The 16,273-nt window shown below is 35.4% G+C and overlaps 1 protein-coding gene across 1 annotated transcript in view; it reads right to left on the bottom strand.

Annotated features, from left to right (window-relative positions):
- micu1 (mitochondrial calcium uptake 1) overlaps positions 1-16,273 on the bottom strand; it is an 87,519-nt gene that overhangs the window by 55,942 nt on the left and 15,304 nt on the right. The window contains exons 2-3 of the mRNA XM_058795008.1: positions 15,092-15,256; positions 6,204-6,387 (exon numbers count right to left, since the gene is read on the bottom strand). Of these exons, the coding sequence (XP_058650991.1) occupies positions 6,204-6,387; positions 15,092-15,255 (348 nt within the window). The 5' untranslated portion in view covers position 15,256. The remainder of the gene's footprint in view (positions 1-6,203; positions 6,388-15,091; positions 15,257-16,273) is intronic.

Raw genomic sequence — 16,273 nt, 5'->3', positions numbered from 1 at the left:
ATATTTGTGATGTCTATTAAATTATTTTTTTGGCCTCAATAATGTAATATTTTAAATGATCTTTAATCAGAGGCTTTTATTCATCATATCATGCCATTAAAATGTTTAACTGATTGACAACCATTAATTGAGACAATTTAGTTATTAAATTACTGCCATCACTGCAGTTTGCATCTCTTATTGTGATGGATGTGTCTGTATTTTTGAACAAAGATCATCAAAATGAGCAGCAACAGAGGTCAGTTTCATCATTCTCATCCAGCCTTTGATGATGCTTCTTTTTCCACTATCTGGCTGTCTTTTGCAAATGCCCATTTTGCGAGTGACTCATTATGCAGGCTACTGTATAACGCAATTTTCATAGCTAATTGAGTGTCAGTTTGCATGCCGCTATTAGACAACAGAAGTGATTGTAATTGCAAGATGAAGTAATGATAATTTGGAGTTTAGGATACTGCCTGAATGCCTGCAGTAAGTGATGCTTGTAATGTGAAACTGTACTTGTCAATCAAACCCTGAAATTCCTGAGGTCACTGCGCACCACTGCTATTTTTTTATTTTTAGTTTATACTTGTGTCAGAAGAACAAACTTGGTCACTGCATTGGGCCTCACCATTATTTCAGGATTTTGCACCACAAGTGTTTTCAAGATGTTGTGTCAAGTTAAAAATTGTTCAAGTGCTAAAAACTCATGAAGAGCCCTTGCCTTCCGTTTTGTTCAGTTGCAACACTAAAGGTTGAGGTATGTTGACTATTACGTCTGTGTAACAAAAAAGACATTTCGAAAAAAGTGAGGTTTTTTGTCCATATAATAAAAGTCAAAGGGGTCTAATTGTGTTTTGGAGTCCACTGACTTTCAATACATTGACATAAATAGTAAAAACATTCCTCAAAATATCATCATTTATGTTCTACACAAAGAAAGCTATACAACTGACCGAGTCAGATTTTCTGCCATTTTTTTCCCAAATTCTCGAATCTGACTGTGTATTTGAACACACTATTCATCTGACTTGCAGCTTTTGAATACTATCTAGGAGGGAAGTGCACATATTGTGCTTTATTGTGTTCATTGCTCACATAAATCTGACAGATAACGACACACACACTGATTGTCATGACAACTGCACAGCAACTCTGAAGCGATTTCATTTACACTGAACAGAAACCTAAAATCTAAATCATACTTTCTTCTTGTTGCCTTGCAAAGTACTGATACTTCCTTCAGGAAATTCTGGACACACTTTATTTTAAGGTCCAATTCTCGCCATTAACAAACAATTAACTATGACTTTTGTTTAAATAAACTCCTAATTTGCTGCTTATAAATAGTTAGTAAGGTAGTTGTTAAGTTTAGGTATTGAGTAGGATTAGGGATGTAGATTATGGTCATGCAGAATGTGTGCTTTATAAGTACTAATAAACAGCCAATATGTTAATAATAGGCATGCTACTAAGCAACTAGTTAATAGTGAGAATTGGTCCCTATGCTAAAGTGTTCCCGAAATGCTAATGTAGTTTTTCTTTTAAAGTGATGGTGATACAAACATGGTTTTGGAATATTAAAAGGTCATGATTACATGAGTTGACATTTACAGAGTGTTAAATTTCATATCATACAATAAACACTCTTCCAGCACATGAGCATGTGCTATATCAAAGTAAAAGCTGAAACCTGAACCAGGCATTGAAGCAGGCGGCTCAAATGTCTCTAAAATAATAATAGAAGAATATGATGCATGCTGCCTGTCGGTTTAATGAGAGCAAATTTGCACAACTTGCCCATGGGTTGCTCTTTACATCACTAACTGCCATCTGTATGACATCATTCATACAGAAAGAGGCTTTCGTGTGTGTGTGGGGGGGCATGTGTCACGGCTCCTGCTCTGTTTCACATGGAAACGCTATGTTTCATAGAAACAGACAGGTTGGCATCTAACTGGCACCCACAGTGGGCTGGCAGTGATGCCAGATGACATTGGCACACCAATGAGGCGAGCAGAGAAAAACACGCACAAGCACCAAAGCAAGGACATACTTAGCAGCATACATCACACACTCACACAAAAGGCACTTTCCTTGATATTTTGAGAGTTTGCTGTGCTATAAAAACACTGGCTGTTTCAAACCCTGTGAGATGTCTTGTTAAGGAAATGGAATCTCATAAGTGATTCCAAATCCTCTACAAAGGTTTCAACACAATGTATCATACAAATAGTACATGTGTTGCTGCCTTAAAATTTGGCTAAAGTAAGGCTTTACAATTATGGAGGCAGAAGACAGATACTAATATTACTAATAATAAACAGCAGAACTAGCAATATAAGAGTAAAATGCTGTCTGTTAATCAGTTAACTTTAAGCCAATTCTGATTGTGTAGCACCTGCCGCTCTTTAGTTCCCTCTCTCAAAAAAAAAAAAAAAAAAAAATGGCTCAAGTTTATTTTTTAAAAGTTGATCGTCTGAATAAAAAGAAAAAAATGTAACTGTCTTTATTTCTCATAAATGGCAGTTCATATATCATAATTATTTTTTTCTCACAGTTGCGAGTTTTTATCCTGCAGTTCTGACTTTTTTCTTAGAGTTTCATGATATAAACTCGCAACTGAGTTATAAATTTAAAAAGTGGGTGGAGGATTTGTATTGTTTAGCACACTGAGGAAGGCCTTTGAGCCGAAACGTTTGTGTCTTTGTCCTACTGGTGATAAATGTAGAATAAAACGAAAAGAAAAGACTGTTTCATATGAGTGTGGATCATGGTTTTGCATAATATGGAATGACTTAAACCCATCAAAAAGTATTTGCTTATTAGTTTCTTCTTATAATATGTGACCCTGGACCACAAAACCAGTCTTTAGTCGCTGGGGTATATTTGTAGCAATAGCCAAAAATAAATTGTATGGGTCAAAATTATCCATTTTTCTTTTATGCCAAAAATCATTAGGATATTAAGTAAAGATCACGTTCCATGAAGATACTTTGTAAATTTCTTACCATAAATGTATCAACTTAATTTTTGATTAGTAACATGCATTGCTAAGAACTTCATTTGGACAACTTTAAAGGTGATTTTCTCAATATTTATATTTTTTTGCACCCTCAGATTCCAGATGTTCAAATAGTTGTATCTCAGCCAAATACTGTCCTATCCTAACAAACCATACATCAATGGAAAGCTTATTTATTCAGCTTTCAGATGATGTATACATCTCAATTTCGAAAAATTGACACTTAAGACTGGTTTTGTCGTCCAGGGTCACATATTCCAATTTCCGAGTGCTTTGAGAAGATTACCAATATGACACTTCAAAATGACTCTTTTTGATGGGGACACTGAAAAATGACACTGATAATTCTGGAAACATACCAAAACACAACACAACGAACATGTTAACAAAATACACAGTGGGACTAAATCATGAAACATGAGCAGAATAAACTACATACAGATTTAATTATTTAGAATAGAATATCTATGGCATGTGGTGATACCCATTTCAGATAATTTTGGATTAGGTAGTTATTCTATGAACATTATATTTGCTATTTTTAGTAGCTCCCCAAATATGGTTACAACTGTATGCTATAAGGTTATACCACTGAGTTTTCAAATGTTACACAGAAATTGGTTCGGTTTGTGTTTCATGAATGAGCCCTATTGGTTGAAGACGTGGCCTGGAGGGCAGTGCTTGTGTAAACAGAGACAGCTGTCTAATGTACCCCACTGCATGATGAATGGCCTCATCCATCAAAAGCAGAGCCCCACCATCCTACAGCAAATCAACTTCACTCTTAATGTGCTGCTGCTTTGATGTATGCTGTTTATTTTAATACTGCATCCATATTTCAGAGAATACCTGCATTTCCTCCCTGTTTCTCAGTTTATGATGAAATGTGATGATTAGGTTCTAAACAAAAAAGTCTGAACCACTGCCATCCGCTGCAGCATCTTGCTATTTTAAGACACAAAATATTTTTAGTAGCAAAAATAAATCACCCTGATAAATTCTGTCCTTTTTTAAGGAACGCATACACAAAAACAACCACAAGACATCGCTAAGTAACCATGTCCAGAAATTCAATCAGTGAACAACCATCATCAACAAAGATGTGTAAAAGCCAAAGCCAATTATGGTGATAAATAGGCTCGGCCTACACAGCGCTTTACGCCGTACAGCACACTTAAAATAAACAACATGAATCTACAAAATGTTTAGCAAACACAAATAACAGTGGCACTACTGGACAGACACTTCTGATTGTTCGAGGGGGAGTTCCTCTTTGACTGTGACAGCGTCCTACAATAGAGCTGTTCTGTTTCGAGGAAATATGTTCTACACTCAAAAGCCAAATTTTATTGCACTTCTATTAGTTCTATAAACACACTTTTTTGGCTACTGCACCTTTAAAGAAATATATATATATATATATATATATATATATATATTTTTTTTTTGTAATCATTTTCTCACCCTCGTTTAATTTGAAACCCATATTACTTTTGTTCGTTCATCTTTGTTCTTTTTTTGTACATTTTTTTTTTACAAATCCTAATTTTGTTTTATCAAGTTTTATTATGGATGCGCGCGCTTTATTTGACTAAATAGTCAAAATACAATTTGAAATAAATTGTTTTAGACTGCCACTTGAATTGAACGCAAAGCGTCTGGTGTGGGTGTGTGTGCGCGTGTGTGATACCTCTGAGTTCTCCTAGACGCAGCGCTGCGCTTTTGCCCGGTGTGTGACTAACTTTTTTTTTTTTATAAACACATAAAAAGTGTGTGAGTACACATACAATATCCATATGCATGCAATTTTAATGCTATGGCCTTGTGCAGATATTTAAAGATGGCCATCTTTAAGCATGATTGTTGAAATTAAATGGTACTACTTAACAAGATACCATTCGTAGCATTAATGAAAACTGTAGAAGTATTGTTCCTTGTTAGAGTGTGTTCATTTCAACATTCACTATTAGCAACTAATAGGCTACATTTTTAAAATTTTAAAGTTTCTTCTTTTAACATTAGCAAACTATGAAATAACTTTAATGATCAATATAGTAAATAATATTCATATTTTTATTCATTTACAATGTATGGTTCAGTACCGTTACTCTTTTTTTTTTTTTTTTTATAAATCGTAAAGCACTAGCTTTCTTTCAGTATCCATTTTGAAAACTATCGGTTGATTAATCGGTATCAGCCAGTGTGGTCCAACCTAGCTATCGGTATCGGTAACATTTTTGGGTGAACTAACCCTTTAAAAGCAGGCGGTAATTTGCACGGCTCTTGGTAGATTGCGCTGGTCATTATGGAAATGATCTAGCTGCGTCTGTGCTCTAATGTGCGCATTGTCAGTAAATCACCCGCAGAATTTTCCCCTTCCATCAGCACTTTTATGGAATTGCGCTCTAATACTAATTTTCCCTGTTTAGTAAATCTGGCCCCAAATATGGTAAACGGAAGCTCAACCATACTTGCTTGACATGCAAGACCAAACCTAATTGGTTCTTGCAGAAACTCGAAGAACAAACCTCATTGGTACTCTGCATAATTTTTGGGTGAACTATTTCATTTCATTTTCACTTATTTATTTTGGAAGCACTTTTAAATACAGTAACTGTTCGGATACTGTTTGGTTGATCAAAATAATTAAAAATAAAAAGTGGTTCAGCAAATATCAAAATAGAATGCTGTCAAAAGGCTGAAAAATATGAAGATAAATTGTTTTGCATTCCTACTCACATTGGTTGTGAAATGTATTATTACTTAGAACATCAAAGTATATTAGCAAAAGGCCTTTTTTTATGTGCCCCATTTAAAAGGAACAAATCAACAACATCATTCATTTTCCTATTTCTCTCATCCTTTCTACTCGTTCCCTTTAATCAGCAAGTCCCACACTTGCCTGTCCCAGATGCTGCATTAATATCACATTTTCCCCACAGTTAATGTCAGCTGCAATTCATTAACTCTGCTATTGTCGCTCTGCCACGTTCCCACTGATGGCATATCAGACGAAACCCAATTCAGAAATATGCAGGTTGATTTCATGACTGTGGATTTGCATGTTGATTAGATGTGACAGGTCCACTTTTCTTCTGCACATGGTGAAGCCAGATGAATTCATCAGATAATGGCTGGATGAACCTGACCTCATCATGATGCGATTGAGATGATGTGCATGTTGTGCATTGATCACCTTGCGGTCACGGAAGCCGACTCTTTGTTTCTTTTTCTTCCCATCTGAGCCTGCCTCATCTTCCTCCCCCCCGCTACTCGTCTCGAGAGCGCTGTCTGACTCCGCCTCCTCCGCCACATCCTTTAGAGGCTCCTCCTCCATCTGCTCCTCATGCTTGACTGAAGACCCTGCCTCTGCATATGCTCTGCCAATCAGAAGAGAGCATGCAGATAAGTCACACTGAAAAGTATACACCAGTACTGTACACTGCCGGTCAAAAGTTGAATGTTTTTTCCTTGGAAATACATCTGAAAAAACGCGTTCGTCTTATATTCAGGGTCTAGACTTTGACATGTCAATAATAAACCCACAACAATAGGTGGCGCCAAAAACGCATAAAACGAGTGTGCCATGAAATATGTAATGTAATGTGTGTTGTAAAGATCGCGACTGAAAACAAATGAAAAAGAAAAGCTTACAGCAGCATGATCGTGACTGTCATGTTAGCCTGATGGGACCAAACTTCCTCTGTAAGTGATTTTAAAACATAACACAGTACCCAGATTTCACTTCTACTGATAATAACATTTTGGTAGGCTACTATGAGTTGGATAGCCTAATTGTTATATAATTCAGATGGGCTACCTGTTATTTCAATGGTATATCAAAATTTTCCAATGTCATTGTTGGTACATGATACCAGTATTTACCATACTTTCAAAACAAAAATTAGAATTGGAAAAATATGCAATATGAAAATAATTTAAGAATAAATGTGTTTTACAGAGAGAGAAAAAAAAAAAACAAGATTTGGTTTTCAAAAAGCCTTTTTCCAATGGGTACATCTGGAAAAAGGGGGGTCGTCTTATAATCAGGGTCGTCTTATATTCGGGACAATTTTTTTTTAAACGCATTTCATTCCTTTGATGCAAAGCTGAATTTTCAGCCGTGTCACATGATCCTTCAGAAATAATTCTAATATGCTTAATCTAGCAAACTGTGTACAATTTTTGTCATGCGTCCTCTTACAATTCTTTTTAAGCAATCAGACCTACAATTTCCGCTGGACGATAAAACAAAAACCCCATAGATTACACTAAAAAAACAATATAAACCATTTCTAGATGCACTTCTGGCTTGGTCCAACCACATAGCAATGTGTTAAAAATCACTCTGAACACATAAGCATCTGCATAGCAAAACTCTGACATGGTGGTGAGTTTTTCTTAGAGAAACCCCTCACATATTTTCTTCAAAAAATGTAAAAATCTACTTTACTCACCATTACATCTGGGAACCAACATTGTCAATGTGTATTTATCTCTAGAGGTGTGCCTCATACTAAAAGTTAATGAAGAGTGCTAGGAGGTCAATATCTTCAGGACAAAAAGCAGTAATTGAAAAAAGGCCTGACGTTGTGTTGATGGGATGTGTGTTTGAAGGTTTGTTCAATAATTCAATATAATGAGACACAGAGAAAATGACTGCACAGACTGAAAACTGAAATGCCACCTCGTCCCATAACTCCTTCATTCTATAGATCACGTCCCAGATGCATTTCTCTATATTGCTGACATATCAGCTGCTCTATTCATACACACACACACACACACACACAAACACAGAGCACTGGACTGGCCTTCGCCCAGACTGCAGATGAACCTCTGCAGATATGGGCTCTAAGGACACTTACGTTAAAGGTGAAATGTGTAATTTTTTCATGTTACAATACTTTCTCCTATCTCAGTTTAATATGCAGACACAGCTATATGTAAGCCATTCTTAGGGTGACTTCCCCAACAACTGAATTTGACTAAACAAGGAACATTTTATGGTCTTATTTCTTTGGATGCACCAATATAAAAATGTTGGCCTATACTGTTAAGGCAACATTTTATTTATTTTTTTTGGTCAAAAAATAAAAATAATGCACAGTAGAAAATAAAAAAAAAGTGTATTTTTAAATGCTGCAAGTAAATGTAGGCATCACAATGTAATAATCTACATTATGAAAAATAGATATTCATTCATTCATTCATTAAGATCTGATAAAGGCTGCATTTAACAGAACTATAAAATCATTTATTTTATTAAAGATTAACCTTAAGTGAACATTACGTAAAGACAAGGCAACGCAAATGTAAAAATAAGTCAACATTTGCATGTACAATAAAATGTCCAATACAAATAAAAAAATTTAAAAAATGAAATAAATAAAAAGTAATACCAGGCGCTATCTAATATACTACTGATATATCATGTATTTTCTGCCCCCCAAAAAAAAGAAAAAAAAAAGGCAGCATATATTCTAGACCATTACGTTTTTTTGTATTGTGACAATATTTTCAAGACAACTTTTCACATTCAACTCCCTCAAACCTCATTACTGTAATGTGAAAAAAGTACATTTCCATAATAATGTATACATATGTCATGGTTGTTACACTTTTACAATTGTTTGTTACATATTTGTTACACTTCCCTTAATCCCTTAATTCATGCTTATATATACACATACATACATATACACACACACACACACACACAGTATATAGACCCGTTTTAGGTGTCTATGTTTATATTAGGGCTGGCGGTATATTGAGTTTGTACGATATATCGATATTTTTTATAAGCGATATGGTAGGGGTGTGCCATATCATACCGTCCACGATAATACAGTATAAATCTTTACATGATAAAAAGTGTCATATTGCGATATCAATGATATGGTAATGCGATGACATATTTACTAGGGATCCACCGATTGTTCGGCAGCCAAAATTATTCGGCCTAAAATAGCAAGCAAAAAAACACCTTCTTTTGGTGTTCGGCCGAATAAGCAAAAAGACAGAATAAATTGTACTGAACAATAATGCGACGTGATCAAATAGAGACGCGCACTAATGCACCACTGAGGACTTCCTGCGGGTTTCCGTAAAAATAAAAGCTCCATCAACATTCATAAATGTTAGTATTGTAATTTTACTGTTGTTCTGTTAAATTAAATTAAATTAAAAAGTAAGTTAATAATAATGATAATAATTACAATAGCTCTAGTAATACATTTATTATAATGTTCACACATAGTGTTCAAATTGGGATCTGTAATATTTCCTAATGTTTTAAAAGAATTCTCTTCTGCTCCACAAGGCTGCATCTATTTGTACAGTAAAAATACATGCCTGATTCAAGAAGGGGGTCTCAAAAATGGCCACAAAATATTATTTTACTAACTTATTAATTTTAAGTTAAATTGCGCTTTGTTGGTATAATGTCTGCTAGAATGTTAAAAAATGTTCAGTGTTAAATAAGTATTTTTAAATTGTTGTTTTGTATTAGTGTACAATGTTTAAAAATAATAATTTATTCCATGTAGTGTCTACTTCATTCATTTAACATTTAATATTGGAGGCATCCAAGTTATTTGACATATTTGAACATTTATTTTAAAAAGTAATGCAATAGTTACTTTCCATAGTAACTGGTTACTTTTCTAATGATGTAACTCAGTTACTATTTGTGAGAAGTAACTAGTAACTATAACTAATTACTTTTTTTAAGTAACTTGCCCAACACTGGTCACTATTATTGCACTATAATGCTGCTTCTGCCACCTTATGACAATAGATTTACACTTCGAATTAGGTAGTCTGTCATCAATGACAGCAGCTCATTGGAAAAGGATGGAAATTGCCCTTCATTGTGTTTGCACTAATAAATGCTGCTGCCTGCCAGCTGCAATCACCAATAAAACATTGTTCCATTTTTTTTGTATATCGTCATAAATATCATTATCGCAAATATTCTTGAAATATCATGATATAATTTTGAGGCTATACCGCCCACCCCTATGATACGGTATGAGGCAATACTGTTTATATCGATGTACAGTAGTTGATACGAGCACATCTCAAAAAATATAGCAGAGGACACAGACTGAACTGCTGCGGAGAAAGTGCATAATACAATTTGTTCTAAACATTTATCAAGCTTTATATGAAGGGCTTTAAAAAAACTTGTAAGATATAGTACCCTATAGTTTATAGTTCCAGTTTAAAGCAGCTCGGTCCGTCAGATGCTCAGACAGAAAGGCTGTACGTGAGCCTGATAGAGACGCTACTCGCGCTGTTTAATATGTTTGAGATATGCTGTTTTCCTAAATGCATAACTTACATTTCACAGGTATATTCTCCATTTGTAAATGTTAGAAAGCCATGGAAATATTTCCATTTTGCTGTCAGAAGTGCATGAGCCTTCTGCTTTGCAATTCTCTGCTAAACTTCACAGACTTAATTTAGAACGAGCGCCACCGCATACATGTGCGCCAAACAAACAGAGCTCAATGAAATAGGAGCGCAATAATTCTGACTAAAATATACATTTTGCTCAAATATTTGTAGTTGGACAATAAATGTGACATATGTAGAATTTTAAACCTACAAGTAAGTGTATTTGTATGATAGCACTAACTATAAAGTGACTAATGGGGTAATCAAAACAGCCTTTTTAATCAATTAGTCTGTGCTTTTTTTATTATTTAAATTTTTAGTTTTATTTTTAGTAAATGTAATTAAAACATTGTTTTTGTTTTTAGATTGCAATTAGTGGTCGACCGATATATCGCCAAGGCCGATATATCGGCCGATATTTGCCATTTTTCAAATATCGGCATTAGCCGATAAGTTTTTCTGTTTGCAGTTTTTCTGTTTTCACTGAAGACGAGCGATCGACAAATGTTAAACTCGTGATTTAAAATTATGCTGCGCTTATATGCATTTGCCCAATGTCATTTTCACTGTGTGCTGTATGTAAAATGTGTGTTTCCTTGGCTTTATTCTAAAAAATATGATTCCCAATGCACACAAACTTCCCAGTGCCCTGTTGGTTACAGTGTTTACTTCCTTTTTAATTATATTTTTATTAAATATTTATTTATTTGTGAAAAATACTTTGTCATCTGAAGTATAAGTATGTTTATTTATTTTTTAATCCATTTTCAAATTATTTCAAATTTCTTAAATATTAATTAAAATAAATTAAATTATATCGGCTTTACATTGGCCATCAGCCACCCTGATCTTTCCAAGATATTGGCATCGGCTGTCAAAAAAACAATATTGCTCAACCACTAATTCTCTGTCAGCGGAGATCAGGACACCCCAGAGACATATCCCCAGTGAAGACCTCGACTAAAATACAATAAAACTAAAAACATAACAAAATAACTAAAAATATAATAAAAAAACTAACTACACAATACTATTATTGTTAGAAATTGCAACAATATAAAAATATAAATATTATACATTTATACATTTAAAAAATATATATAAACAAATAAATAAAAAATAAAAAACAATAATATACAAATATGAAAAATTAATAAATACATTATTTTTAGTTTTTTTTTAAATTATTTTTTAAATAAAAAATTATTAAGCCCTTTACACAGTCTGACATGGCTGCGGTTGGAATTGAACTGCGTGTTTCGTCTGGTCAGAGGAGAACTGGCCCCCCGACTGAGCCTGGTTTCTCCCAAGGTTTTTTTTTCTCCATTCTGTCACAGAGGGAGTTTTGGTTCCTTGCCGCTGTCGCCTCTGGCTTGCTCAGTTGGGGACACTTAATTAATTTCTAGCGATTATCGTCGATTTGATTGCACAGATACTATTTAAACTAAACTGAGCTAGACAATGACATCTCTGAATTCAATAATGAAATGCCTTTAACTGAAAATTGAGTGTTTAATCTTACCATTATACATTACTGACACTCTATCCTCCAGTTTGATACTGTTAAGTGCTATGAAACAATCTGTATTGTTAAAAGCGCTATATAAATAAAAGTTGACTAATTGCAATGTTACAATGTTAGAATGTAATGCGATTTTAACCCTTTTGCAGATTTACTTTATTCGTTTAATCCAAATACAAAAGCATAGAAAATACCGATATACAGTGGGTACAGAAAGTATTCAGACCCCCTTAAATTTTTCACTCTTTGTTATATTGCAGCCATTTGCTAAAATCATTTAAGTTCATTTTTTTCCTCATTAATGTACACACAGCACCCCATATTGACAGAAAAACACAGAATTGTTGACATTTTTGCAGATTTATTAAAAAAGAAAAACTGAAATATCACATGGTCCTAAGTATTCAGACCCTTTGCTCAGTATTTAGTAGAAGCACCCTTTTGATCTAATACAGCCATGAGTCTTTTTGGAAAGATGCAACAAGTTTTTCACACCTGGATTTGGGGATCCTCTGCCATTCCTCCTTGCAGATCCTCTCCAGTTCTGTCAGGTTGGATGGTAAACGTTGGTGGACAGCCATTTTTAGGTCTCTCCAGAGATGCTCAATTGGGTTTAAGTCAGGGCTCTGGCTGGGCCACTGAAGAACAGTCACGGAGTTGTTGTGAAGCCACTCCTTCGTTATTTTAGCTGTGTGCTTAGGGTCATTGTCTTGTTGGAAGGTAAACCTTCGGCCCAGTCTGAGGTCCTGAGCACTCTGGAGAAGGTTTTCGTCCAGGATATCCCTGTACTTGGCCGCATTCATCTTTCCCTCGATTGCAACCAGTCGTCCTGTCCCTGCAGCTGAAAAACACCCCCACAGCATGATGCTGCCACCACCATGCTTCACTGTTGGGACTGTATTGGACAGATGATGAGCAGTGTCTGGTTTTCTCCACACATACTGCTTAGAATTAAGGCCAAAAAGTTCTATCTTGGTCTCATCAGACCAGAGAATCTTATTCAGGTGTTTTTTAGCAAACTCCATGCGGGCTTTCATGTGTCTTGCACTGAGGAGAGGCTTCCGTCGGGCCACTCTGCCATAAAGCCCCGACTGGTGGAGGGCTGCAGTGATGGTTGACTTTCTACAACTTTCTCCCATCTCCCGACTGCATCTCTGGAGCTCAGCCACAGTGATCTTTGGGTTCTTCTTTACCTCTCTCACCAAGGCTCTTCTCCCCCGATAGCTCAGTTTGGCTGGACGGCCAGCACTAGGAAGGGTTCTGGTCGTCCCAAACGTCTTCCATTTAAGGATTATGGAGGCCACTGTGCTCTTAGAAACCTTAAGTGCAGCAGAAATTTTTTTGTAACCTTGGCCAGATCTGTGCCTTGCCACAATTCTGTCTCTGAGCTCTTCAGGCAGTTCCTTTGACCTCATGATTCTCATTTGCTCTGACATGCACTGTGAGCTGTAAGGTCTTATATAGACAGGTGTGTGGCTTTCCTAATCAAGTCCAATCAGTATAATCAAACACAGCTGGACTCAAATGAAGGTGTAGAACCATCTCAAGGATGATCAGAAGAAATGGACAGCACCTGAGTTAAATATATGAGTGTCACAGCAAAGGGTTTTTTAAGGGGGTCTGAATACTTTCCATACCCACTGTATATACACCGTATACCGCAAATCAGCCAAAAATTACAGAGATATGAATTTTTGCTCATATCGCCCAGCCCTAGTGTGTGTACATAAGTGTGTACATATATATATATATATATAAACCTGTCTTTTTGCCATTTCATTATTTCTCTGATTCAATGTAGTGCTGCTACTAGTGTGGTCACAGTACCAAAATTTCAGTATTCGGTACCGATATCCACAGTTCTCGGTACCAATTTCGGTACCAAAGCAAAACAAAAACATGCTAATTAAAAACACACTATTTTTATTAATAAAGTTAAACAAAAATAAAATGTACAAAAATCAATGCCATTCTTTATACTTATTTAAAATTGTGTTTCAAGTTTTTCTGCAAGTAATAAAGTATTAAAAACAGTAAACAAGTTTCACCTAAATTTAATTAGTCTTTTAATCAATGAAATTTAAACACATTTTGTTTTTTGGTAAATAAAGGGGATTTACTATCAAAATTTAAATATGGAAGAAATATTGTGTGATTATTTCTTTAAAAATAAAGATTTATTCATTTTTTCAACAGTTGTAATAGTATCACATACATTCTACTAAATAATAGTAATATATTTCTGGCACAATGTCTTTAAGATTTTGACGATTTGCTGTGAATACCCTTAAATTTTCTGTGTGTAGCTATATGATATGACTCTGGTTTTACTCAAATGAAACGGTAAAATGCTGGTGAAGTGACTCTCAGAGTAGTTCTGTAGATGTTGTTTATGTATTTATGTCCTCATTAAGACGGCAGATGCTGAAATCACCGCGAGCGTCACGTGCGCTTCAGTGTATGTAGTTCAAATTAAAAACGCGCGTCTCTGCCATTCATTCATTCACACAGAGACTCGCCGAACATGCAGGATTCATATTTGAATCGACTTTTGCGGCTTAATATTTACAGATAATAGTCCATGTCGCGATTTGATTTAAGTTTAATGACCTACTTTTGATTAATTCATCCAAACTTTGACAAATTCCGTGACATTCCGTGCTAATCTGTAAATTCCGTTTTTATAACTGGATTCCAAGATTCCGTTCGCGTTTTCTGCATCATGGAAATCATAGGGCCGTACGCGTCAAGAACCGGGTTGCCCGGGTACTTGGTACCACCAGTACTGGGTCTTTTGACAACACTAGCTGCTACTGGCACAAACATTAAGCAATCCAATTTTTTAAAAATGCTTTATGTAACTCCAGTAGTAGTAGTATTAATTTAATGCCAAGTCAGCATCTTAGGCTATTTTCATGGCAAAAACTATTTATAAAAAAAAAATACAAGTATAACAGATACAATAAAAATCAGCAAACAAACAAACACAAGTTGTATTACACAAGATTTTTTACATTAACATATTTTATGCAACTGAACAAAATAAAGCAACACTGAAGCACCTCAATAAAAGCTGATGTAACTCTTATACGTTATAATGCTGCATCTTATTTGTAAGACACTTCATGTATGAGACCGGTGTCCACAGAGATCTGTACCTTGTCCACAGTAGTCCAGCACTGGCTGAGATGCCCGTCACCCCCGCCAGAGCAGCCAGCATTAGTCTGCGCCGCTGATAGGAACGAAAGGCACCGGTGTGATGCCGTCTTGACAACTGCACCATCCCGACAGTGGCAGCCGTCAGCGCCCGCAAGCGGTACATACTGCAAGAAGACGGAAAGACAGAGCGATTACTATGCAAATAATACTTTTAATTCAGAATAAGAATTACATCTGTATGCAAATATCTCCTGGAGTGACACAAATGACACCATTTCAAATATTTAAGAAGGTTATAAACTATCAAATGAAATGAAATTCATCCAAGGTCAAACAGGCCCATTCCGCCTCTCTTTGGGCCAGCCTCAAATGGTGTGATATAATTTGATTCTGTCTGAAATTAAAACTGTAAATGTGAGTTCTGGATCTTTCCCGAACACTGCATGGATTAGCCTGAATCCCTACACTAGCACATCTCCCACGGCCCTGAGCCTGCACTCCCAAAAAACTAATTATCCAGCATTGCAGGAACAAGACACATTTTTAACAATAGACTTAAGGAAGTTGTGAAATGAAATGGGGCTTTGTGGCTTTAAGTCCACGTCTTTTAGTTTTGAGGTCATCTGTAAGTGAGCATTTGTCCTAAAAGTGACAAAACAAACTTCTAGGAGGTGTAAGTATTTAAAATGTACAATTTTGTTGTCTGGGAAAATGGTGCAAAAGTACTGACGACTCGTTCCTTCTGAAGGGACGTATGCAAAAAGTTGTCAATCTGGAATGCAAATGTCCTGATACCACCTGCAACAGACTCTACAGTAGCAAATCACAGTTCATGGCTATAACATACAGTAAACTCAATGCTATTTTTTTTTTTAAATGAGATGAAACATATCTCAGTTGTTCTTTAATTTTATATTGAGAAATAATTGAGATATAATTGAGTTAGATGAGTAAATGTAGAAAATATCTACATACAAATGGGATATACAAGAGAAACTGAAAGTTGACAAAGTATTCATCCAAACAATTCAACCCAATTTCATGAGAAAACATAAGTATTTTACAAGTTAGTGAATTTGTATGATTTGATTTGTAGAAAAAGGTGTAATTTTTAGGGGGAAAAAAACAAAGATTTGCCAAAACACAGTTACAAATTGCTATGACAATGTGATGAAAAATCT

This window comes from Onychostoma macrolepis, chromosome 13 (genome assembly GCF_012432095.1).
Source record: "Onychostoma macrolepis isolate SWU-2019 chromosome 13, ASM1243209v1, whole genome shotgun sequence".
NCBI classification, from domain to species: Eukaryota; Metazoa; Chordata; class Actinopteri; order Cypriniformes; family Cyprinidae; genus Onychostoma; species Onychostoma macrolepis.
The sequence above is the reverse complement of the archived record's forward strand: the minus strand, read 5'-3'. Positions and strand labels throughout refer to the sequence as shown.